This window comes from Pongo abelii, chromosome 20, assembly GCF_028885655.2.
Source record: "Pongo abelii isolate AG06213 chromosome 20, NHGRI_mPonAbe1-v2.0_pri, whole genome shotgun sequence".
In the NCBI taxonomy this organism is placed as follows: domain Eukaryota; kingdom Metazoa; phylum Chordata; class Mammalia; order Primates; family Hominidae; genus Pongo; species Pongo abelii.
This window is the reverse complement of record NC_072005.2, coordinates 1742334-1752552: the sequence shown is the minus strand read 5'-3', so window position 1 is coordinate 1752552 and position 10219 is coordinate 1742334. Positions and strand designations below refer to the sequence as shown.

General features: G+C 60.1%; 1 protein-coding gene across 5 annotated transcripts in view; it reads right to left on the bottom strand.

The window, feature by feature from the left end:
• Positions 1–10219, bottom strand: part of CSNK1G2 (casein kinase 1 gamma 2) — a 39584-nt gene continuing 29365 nt past the window's right edge. For 2 of the 5 annotated variants that reach the window (XM_024236557.3, XM_054538610.2), the window contains exons 3-12: positions 2996–3036; positions 2831–2900; positions 2592–2740; positions 2245–2479; positions 2090–2175; positions 1935–2019; positions 1692–1840; positions 1503–1586; positions 1322–1428; positions 1–1190 (exon numbers count right to left, since the gene is read on the bottom strand). In XM_024236557.3, coding sequence (XP_024092325.1) covers positions 1136–1190; positions 1322–1428; positions 1503–1586; positions 1692–1840; positions 1935–2019; positions 2090–2175; positions 2245–2479; positions 2592–2740; positions 2831–2900; positions 2996–3036 — 1061 coding nt within the window. In that variant the 3' untranslated portion in view covers positions 1–1135. Of the gene's footprint in view, positions 1191–1321; positions 1429–1502; positions 1587–1691; positions 1841–1934; positions 2020–2089; positions 2176–2244; positions 2480–2591; positions 2901–2995; positions 3037–10219 lie in introns of those variants that run through there. The other 3 variants (XM_024236556.3, XM_054538609.2, XM_054538612.2) reach the window with 2 other exon arrangements.

The following is a 10219-nucleotide window of genomic DNA, read 5'->3' as shown; positions in this document are numbered from 1 at the left end:
TTTGGTTTCATTTTTCTTTTATTTTTTTAAAAAAGCCCCTAAATTCTATGGCTTCAAGGGAGCATCAGAGAAACGTAAATGCCATTTCTGTACACTTGGTAAAGCAAAAACTAGACTCACAGCCACCGCCCTGGGCACGGCCCCAAGCTGCTCCACTCTGCCCGGCAGCCTCCAGGGCACCCCGCTGGGGAACCGCCCACCAGTCCAGGGCCACCCCCAGGCCCCTGCAATACACCTGCGGGGCTGGGCCGGGGCTTTAAGGCGTTTTGTCTCCGGCTGCTTGCCGGGTGTCGGAGCACAGAGGCAGGAAGCCCCGTGCCCACGCGCCCCACGCAGCAGGGCCCAGGGCCGAGCAGAGTGACACCAGCCGGTCCTCCCACCTCGGGTTCCAGGCGCCAGGGCGCAGCCTCCGGGAGCAAGTGCGTCGAGAAGCACCCGCCTGGCAGCGCCCACCCGCCCCTTGCCAGGGCCAGGCTGGGAAGAGACTGCAGTGGCTGTGCCCGCGGCGCCCGAGCTTTGGTGCAGCATTTTGGTTGGGGAGCCGGCTTCAGCCACGACCCCACCCCTGCCTTCCCCTTTGGTTTTGGGGAGGCCTAGGGCATGGCCCTCACCCCTGGCAACAATGCCTGTCCCCCTCCCAGGAGGGCCTGGGCGAGACAGCTCCACAGCACCCCTCCAGGCAGGGCCTGCCCTCCCCTCGAGAAAACGGCCTTTGGATCGAGGGAGACAAGCTGGACTTTATGACGCTAATGGGGCCGGGCGGGGCCGGGCCTCAGCCAGGGGGCCTCCAGGATCACACTACTCACTTCAGCAAAGAAAGGAGGGGCAGGAGTGGGGGTAGGGCGGGCCTCTGTTTTTTTTTCCTTTTTTCCTTGTTTTAAATAGTTAATGCTCTTGGAGGGGAGGACTAGACACAGGTGTAGAAATTTCGGCCAAAGTCTTACGTGAAGGAAGTGACCCCACGTCCCGGGGGTGGGGCCGCCGCCTGAGCCAGGCGCGGCCCCTGCAGTCTGCGTTCTGGCTTCCAGCCAGGGTCTGGCCCTGGGCCGCTGTGGGTGGGCCCCGAGGGCCTCGCACAAGCTCGCGCCCCAAGGGGCTGCACGGAGAAGATTCAGGGGGATGCACGCGCCCAGAGTCACTTGTGTCGCTGCAACGATTTTCTCTTTCTCCTCTTGAAGAAACAGCAGCATCTGGGGAGGGCGGTGGCTCAGGTAGGAGGACTGGGGTGCAGGGCGGGGGCAGCCCAGGCCTCAGGTCCTCCCACCCCCATGGGGACCCAGGGCACCCCCACCTCCGGGAAGCCACCGCCCCAGAGCCTTACTTGGTTTCATCGGCCACCTCCACCTCTGCAGGCGCCGTGATGGGGGCGTTGGAGTGGCCGGCAGTGGGGTCGTCCGCATTCAGCTCCCCGTTGGTGGAGTTCAGCGCCTGGCGGGGGCAGTAGGGGGTCACGCTGGCCGCCCATGCCCCTCCCTGGGGCGTCGGTCCCGCCCGGGCCTCACCTGGTTTTTGCTGTGCGGCTGGGCTTTGTCCCGGAGCTGAGGCTGGGAGGGCAGGTCGGTGTGGACGGTGCCGATGGGGGTCGGCTGTAGGTGAGGGAGCAGGGGTCAGCATGGGCTGCAGCGCCAGTTCCCATCTCCCTCAGGACGGTTTCCAGGTCCCCCGCTCCCACATACCGCCCCCCCACCTACCAGGGGCTTCCCGGCCCAGTCGTACTCATAGTCGAACACGAAGCCGCTGCGGTCGAAGAGATCGGTGAAGAGCTTCCGCAGGTAGTCATAGTCGGGCTTCTCGAAGAAGTCCAGGCGCCGCACGTAGCGGAGGTACGTGGCCATCTCCTCTGCAGAGAGAGCGCCAGGGGGACCTCGGCGGGGGTGGGGTTGGGGGCGGGGGTGGGGGTACGGGGCGGGGGCGGGGACGCAGGGACCCCTTACCTGGGAAGTTCTCACAGAGCACCTCGATGGGCGTGGCGCGCTTGGTGTCCCCGATCTTCTGGTACCGCTCCTTGAGCGTGTCGGCCTGCGGGAGTCCGTGGTCAGCCTTGCTCCCGCCCTGCGCCCCTGCCCGCCTGCCCGGCCCCCTCGCCCACCTTGAGCCCCTGCCAGGGGAGGCTGCCGCGCAGGAAGTACATGAACATGTGGCCCAGCGCCTCCAGGTCGTCGCGGCGGCTCTGCTCTGCGGGGACAGGGGCGCAGCCTCAGCGGGGTCCGGGCGCCCGCCCCCCGCCGCGCGCGCGCAGCTCACCCTTGCCCAGGTGCGTGTTGATGCTCATGTAGCGCGCCGTGCCCGTCAGGCTCTTGTGCTCGCGGTACGGGATGTGCTTCTTGGTCTCGGGGTCGATGTACTCCTTGGCCAGCCCGAAGTCGATGATGTGGATGGCGTGCTGCCGCTTGGTCCCCGGGCGGCCCACCAGGAAGTTCTCGGGCTTCACGTCCCGGTAGATGAGGCTCTTGGTGTGCACATACTCCATGCGCGTGATCTGCAGGGGGCACATTGGTGTCGGCTGAGCCCCTCCCTGGCCCACGCGCTCCCCTCCAGGGCCACCCTCTTCCCTCGGAGCCCGGCCCGGCCCCGCCCCGCCCGCCGCGCACCAGCTGGATGGCGATCATCAGCACCGTCTTGAGCGTGAAGGTCCGGTCGCACAGGTCGAACAGGTCCTCCAGGCTGGGCCCCAGCAGCTCCAGCACCATGGCGTTGTACTTCCCGCACGGGCCGAAGTAGTAGACCTGAGGGACGCCCTCTGCGGCGGAGGACAGACGCACGGGCGTGCGGCGGCAGCCCCCTCCCTGCCCCTGCGCAGCCCCCGCCCCACCCGCGGGCCGCCCGGTACCTGTGGCGCTGAGCTGCTTGTAGAACCGGTACTCCAGGTGCAGCTGCGGGGCCCGGGACTTGATGGGCTCCTGGGGACACAAGAGCGAGTCACCAGGGGACCTGGTCGCTGCCCTGAAATCCCTGAGGGCACATCAGCGGGGGTGGGGTGGAGGGGCCGACTCACCAATTTGATAGCCACGTATTCATTTGTATAGAGATTCTTTCCTGTGGGGACAGAGACCATCAGCATCACCGGCGAAGGGCCCACCTAGCCCCCACCTCCCCAGCCCACCCCCGAGGCAGGAGGCAGGAGGGGGTCCCCAAAGGACCACCCTCCAAAGGACACCACTGCCCAGCAGCCGGGCCTGGGCCCAGCCTGCCCGAGCACTGCACTGGGGCCTGCCAAATCGTCTCAACACCTGCACCCTGCCCGTGTGGTCACCGCCTCAGTGTCTGCCACGCCTCCTCCCCCGCCCCCTCACCTCCCTAGCCCAGGACAGAAGCGGCACTGGGGGGGGTCTCTCACGGCCTGCAGGCAGCACCAAGGGCTCCACACTCCTCCACCCCTTTCTCAAAGACGGCATCTCCCGCATGCCCGAGGCCCGAGGCCCCCAGGTGAGCCCCAGCACAGATGGACAGGGACCTGTGGCCCACATGGGTTAGAAGAGAGGAGCCCAGGTCCTGTCCCCTGGGGCCACCAGCCACACAGGGCTCAGTCCCATGAAAGCGCAGAAGGTATGAAGCCCATAATCTTTTTTTTTTTTTGAGACAGTCTCGCTCTGTTGCCCAGGCTGGAGTACAGTGGCGAGATCGCAGTTCACTGCAGCCTTTGTCTCCTGGGCTCAAGCCATCCTCCCATCTCAGCCTCCCAAGTAGCTGGGACTACAGGTGCGCACCACCACACCCAACTAATTTTTGTATTTTCAGTAGAGACGGGATTTCTCCAAGTTGCCTGGGCTGGTCTTGAACTCCTGAGCTCAAGCGATCTGCCTCAGCCTCCCACAGGGCTGGGATGACAGGCGGGAGCCCCTGTACGGCCCAGGGTGCAGCTTTTTACCTGTTACACCCCCTGAGGAAGGAGGAGGCCAGCCCTTAACACAGGGGGGCTCTGCAGGGGCAGCTGTGGAAGTCGGCCTGGGAGGGGGCACGGCCCCACCCACTGTGATGACTCAGCACCTGAGGGGTGAGCCTAGCGGTGAACAGGCCGGATCCCTGCAGGCACACGGCCCTGGAGGGCTCCCCACGGCAGCTGGGCCAGACGACAGGCATGAACGTGTCTGGCACCCATGTGGCTCCAGCCCAGGATGGCACTGGGGCCATAGTGACCATCTGCTGGGCGACCTGTCCCGCGGCATGACAGGGCACCACGTGGGGCAGCCCCGTCTCTCAGGCACCGTCCAGCTGGGTCACCGTGTTGGGTCTGCAGTCAGCTGCCTTTGCCCGAGCAGCATACGGTGCAGAATGAGGCCTCTGTGGCTGGGCGCGGTGGCTCATGCCTGTAATCCCAGCACTTTGGGAGGCCGAGGCAGGCGGATCACCTGAGGTCGGGAGTTCGAGACCAGCCTGACAAACACGGAGAAACCCCGTCTCTACTAAAAATACAAAATTAGCCGGGCATGGTGGTGCACGCCTGTAATCCCAGCTACCAGGGAGGCTGAGGCAGGAGAATCGCCTGAATCCGGGAGGTGGAGGTTGTGGTGAGCTGAGATCGTGCCATTGCACTCCAACCTGGGCAACAAGAGAGAAACTCTGTCTCAAAAAAAAAAAAAAGAGAAAGAAAGAAAGAAAGAGGCCTCCGCTTCCTTCCGCCCTGCTGCAGCTGGACTGGCAGGGTGGCCATGGAGACAATGGGTTTGGAAACCCTGCTAAGGTGGATGCAAAGTCCCAAAGCCCGGTGGCTGAGCTGCACACAGTCATGACCTCACAGTCAGGCTGGGGTCCCACCTGGGCCCTGAGAGCTTCTTCCCCCGGCTAGTGCCCCGTCCTGGGCGTGCCTTGCAGCACAGGAATCGCTTGGGCTCCTCCTGTCATTGCCCCGTCCGCAGCACTACCTGGGCTCTATTTCAGCACAGTTTCCAATCAGCTTGTCAATTTCCCTAAACAGCCTCAAGAACGTGGCATCCTGAGGTTGCAGGATCGTGAGGATGAGGGATGACCAGGTGCCTCCCTCCAGTCCTGAGCCAGGGACCAGGGCGCCCCCTCCAGTCCTGAGCCGGGGACCAGGGCTGGTCCCTGCGTTTTCAGAACAAATGGGCTCCCCTCCTATGTTCTCCCCAGTGTAACATGTTATTAGGAAGTTCTCCTCGTAAAACAACAGGAGCCCGAAACACCCAACACTCATTGCCGAGGCCCCAGAACTAAACCTGCCACACGGTCCATCCTCACAGCTACCATCCACCGGTCCATCTCATTTTTAGAGGGATTTCAAAGTTTTTTTCTTTTTGAGACAGAGTCTCGTTCTGTTGCCCAGGCTGGAGTGCAGTGGCGCAATCACGGCTCACTGGAACCTCTGCCTCCTGGGTTCAAGCGATTCTTGTGCCTCAGCCTCCTGAGTAGCTGGAATTACAGGCAGGCACCATCAACCTGGCTAATTTTTGTATTTTTACTAGAGATGGGCTTTCTCCATGTTGTCCAGGCTGGTCTCGAACTCCTGACCTCAGGTGATCCGCCCACATCAGCCTCCCAAAGTGCTGGGATTACAGGCATGAGCCACTGCGCCTGGTCAGATTTCGAAGTTTTAGAGCTCAGGATACTGCCCCAGGTTTGGAAGTTTTAGAGCTCAGGACACTGCCCCCTGAATCAGCTGCAGGTTCAGTCCAGCGTTTGCGTGTCCTTCGTGCGCTGCCCTTCGGAGGTGGGATTCACAGTGGGATGCCTGCGTCTCCAGAGCCCTGTCTGGCGAGCGCTGGCAGCTGCCCGCTCCTGTACCAGCCCAGTCTTGTTGAAAGGGGGAGCCCCCTGCCCCCCAGCCATCCCCCCTTCCCCACCCAAAAGGCTGCCCCTGCGGTGGGCTCCTCGCCGTGGCGTGCTGCGTGTGCCCGCCTGGTGCTGCGCCGCCGCTCACAGGGAGGATGGGGTTTGGTTTGCCCATCTGCCCTTGAGATACGCCCTCCTGTCTCCAGTTCTGACTCTCCAGAGCGGAGTTCCGGCGAACACGGCTGTGTAGCTCTTCCTGCCGGCAGCTGTCCCCTTCTCCAGCAAAGTGTCGGTCACGTGCTGACCACCACCAAGCACTGAGCTGCGCTCCCCCAGGCTGATGAGGCCGAGCCCTCGCCTGTGTGCTACGCCGTCCCTCTGCTGTCTGTCGATGTATCATCCAGCTGTGGCTCCCTGACGGTCAGGCGGATGCTCGCCAACGTCTTCCCCAGCCCGGCTGGCCTCATGCTCTTGGCAACGTCTTGATGAGCGGGCCTTTGAAGCTCTGATGCATCTGATGGTGATGGGGTCTTTCCCAGCTCTTCTACTCTGCACTGTGGAAGAAACCTTTGCCTGACCCCCACCGCTGTGTACGGCCGGCATGTCAGAGACCTGGGTGTGTGCTGGATGGGTGTGGCAGCATCTGAGGCCTGTGGATCTGCAGACTCCTGGAGGAGGTCGGGCGCTCTGGGCTCTGAAAGCCAAAGGGGCCTCCTCCGGCAGTACTCGCGGTGCATGCAGAGGGCAGGAGAGCCCACGGGGCCTGGCAGAGAACAGCTGCAGAGAGGCTCAGGAGGTTCCGGGGGACACACAGGCGGGAGGACACCACAGCTCCAACGGCCGGAGTGCGGGGTCCTCCCTGGATTCTCTATTTCAGCTGAGAACCCAAAAGGTCCACACCTTGGCGCAGGACTCCCTGGCCTTGGAGTCGCTCATGTTTACCCTCAGCCTTGCTCCAGCAACGCTGAAACCAACCTGACAGAAACAAGGTGAGCCACGGGGACAAACTCAGCGCTCAAGCCGGGAGACCGTACCTTCCACACCTCACGGCACACACCACGGCCACGCCCAGTGAGGCTGTCCCACAGGTGAGGGGGGTGTGACCGTGACAAGGGAGAAAGTCAGCAGCAGCACAGACATCATTCCACACAGTGCTGTGTCTTTGATGCACCCCCCCAAGGGTCACGTGTTGGGAACTTGGTCCCCAATCCAGCACTGCTGGGGCTGGGGCCTAGTGGGAGGATCTGAGTCGCTGCCCTTGTGGATGAGTGAATGCCATCAGCAGGGGAGTGGGTTCCTGACTAAAGGGCGAATCCAGCCCCCTCCGGTCCTTGCCGTCCTGCCTTCCACCTTGCCTTCTTGCCATGACACAGCAAGAAGGTCCTTGCCAGACGCCACCCCCAATCTGGGGCTCGCTGGCCTCCAGAACGGTGAGCCCATCAATTTCTGTTCATTATAAATGACCTGGCCAGGTGCAGTGGCTCAGCCTGTAACCCTAGCACTTTGGGAGGCCGAGGCAGGCGGATCACGAGGTCAGGAGTTCGAGACCAGCCTGGCCAACCAACACAGTGAAACCCTGTCTCTACTAAAAATACAAAAATTAGCTGGGTGTGGTGATGGGTGCCTGTAATCCCAGCTACTCGGGAGGCTGAGGCAGGAGAATTGCTTGAACCCGGGAGGCAGAGGTTGTGGTGAGCTAAGATCGTACCACTGCTCTCCAGCCTGGGCAACAGAGCAAGATTCCATCTCAAAAAATAATAAATAATAAATAAAAATAAATGACCCAGTCTGTGGCATTCTGTTACAGCAGCACAAAACAGACTAAGAAACAGCACAAACATGTTCAAAGATTTAAAGGAAAAGATGGCCAAAGTGTATGTGCATATGGGAAATCTCAGCTGAGAGCAAATAGACAATCAGAACCGGAAAATGCCACTAAGCAATCAAAGATTCACCACATGGACTTCTGGGGTTGGAGGCTGCAGAAAAAGAGTAAACTTTCAAGCAGCAGCAGCAGCCGCACAGCCTGACACAAGGAGAGCACAGAGGCGGATGGAAAACAGCCAGGGCTGAGGGACCTGGGGACAGGGCCAAGCACTCCTGTCACACGCAGAACCAGAACCCAGGAATGAGAGCAAGGCTGGGTCAGTCTAAAACTTTCGGGGTCGGCCAGGCGTGGTGGCTCACGCCTGTAATCCCAGCACTTTCAGAGGCCAAGGCGGGCAGATCACCTGAGGTCAGGAGTTCGCCAACATGGCAAAACCCCGTCTCTACTAAAAATACAAAAATTTAGCTGGGCGTGGTGGCGGGCACCTGTAATCTCATCTACTTGGGAGGCTGAGGCAGGAGAATTGCTTGAACCCGGGAGGCAGAGGTTGCAGTGAGCCGAGATCGCGCCACTGCACTCCAGCCTGGGCAACAGAGTGAGACTCTGTCTCAAAAAAAAGCAAAGCAAGGCTGGGCACGGTGGCTCAGGCCTGTAATCCCAGCACTTTGGGAGGCTGATGTGGGCAGATCACGAGGTCAGGTGATCAAGACCATCCTGGCTAACAAGGCAAAACCCCATCTCTACTAAAAATACAAAAAATTAGCCGGGTGTGGTGGCGGGCGCCTGTAGTCCCAGCTACTTGGGAGACTGAGGCAGGAGAATGGCATGAACCTGGGAGGCAGAGCTTGCAGTGAGCTGAGATTACGCCACTGCACTCCAGCCTGGGTGACAGGGCGAGACTCCGTCTCAAAAAAAAAAAAAAAAACAAAGCAGGCGAGGTGCGGTAACTCACATGTGTAATACCAGCACTTTGGGAGGCCGAGGCAGGTGAATCACCTGAGGTCAGCAGTTCAAGACCAGACTGGCCAACATGGTGAAACCCCGTCTCTACTAAAAATATAAAAAATTAGCCAGGCATGGTGGCTCGCGCCTGTAATCCCAGCTACTCGGGAGGCTGAGGCAGGAGAATTGCTTGAACCCGAGAAGCAGAGTTTCCGGTGAGCCGAGATGGTGCCACTGCACTCCAGCCTGGGCAACAAGAGTGAAACTCCATCTCAAAAACAAAACAAAGCAAAGCAAAACAAAGCCGAGATGGAAAAACGTTTCATGAAATAATGGCTCACACTTTACCAAAGTTAATTTGAAGAAGTACCAACATAGAGATCCAAGAAGTCAGTGGATCCCAAGCAAGATAAAAACAGAAAGCCTCATCTAAGGAGAGCATAGTCAAGATTTTAAATCAAAGATAAAAACCTTAAAAACAGAAAAAACGACACATTCTAGAACATTCTAGACAACGGAACAACATTCAACAACCGGAGTCCACAACAGGCTCAACATCAAAGCCACCAACAGTCCTGAGTGTTGGGGACGTAGAGTGCTCGAGGAGCCCAGTGCTATTCAGTTCTATTTGGGCAGTTAGTTCTATTCAGAAGGGCCCAAATCCGCAAACAGCCAAGCGTCCCTGCGCTGGGAGCAGATGAAGAAGGGCTGGTGTGTCCTCCGGTGGACGGCCTCCCGGCACCCCTGAGAAACCATGATGTGCGGCTGCCCGCGAAGCACACAGCGCCCAAAACGCCAGGCTGAAGAGAGCGCAAACCGCAACTCAGTAAAAGCTGGCGTCACCAGGCCGGGCGCAGTGGCTCACGCCTGTAATCCCAGCACTTTGGGAGGCCAAGGTGGGTGGATCACAAGGTCAGGAGATTGAGACCATCCTGGCTAACACAGTGAAACCCCGTCTCTACTAAAAATACAAAATATTAGCTGGGTGTGGTGGCGGGTGCCTGTAGTCCCAGCTACTCAGGAGGCTGAGGCAGGAGAATGGCGTGAACCCAGGAGGTGGAGCTTGCAGTGAGCTGGGATTGCGCCACTGCACTCCAGCCTGGGCGACAGAGTGAGACTCCGTCTCAAAAAAAAAAAAAAAAAAAAAGCTGGCATCACCCACATGTCACTCTCATCTGCCTACAGGGACCTGCACTGTTCAGCGGCCTGCAACCACCGCCCAAGGACAGGACCCACACAGCCATCTGGGTTCCCAAAAGCCATACCCCGCAGGCTGCAGGTCACGCGGCCGTGCCAGGCATGTGTGCAGATGTGCCTATGTGCCCGTGTATGCGTGGTTGTGGCTGTGTGCGCGTGCTTTAGTGTGCACATGTGCATTTGTGGGCACGTGTGTACATGTCTGCATGTGTCTGCACGTGTGTCTGAGCGTGCACACACACACAGGGTTGGGAGGCCACAGCTCCTGTCAGGAAAAGCTCAGTCTCTTGGCTGAGAAACGGAGCCCGGGCTTCCCGAGCCACAGGCCATCAGACCGGCAGTGAGGCTTCGTGGCCCAAGCCCAGCCTCTGCGCAGAGGTGGAATCCCAGCAGCCTCCCCAAGGGCTGGGGTGGGATCTGGTTCGGTAGGGGTCTCAAACCCCGGCCTCCTGGGGCCCTGGGTGCAACCAATGGGAACACAGAAGCAGCCAACAGTGACCCCAACAGCTGCCCTCGCCTGGGAGA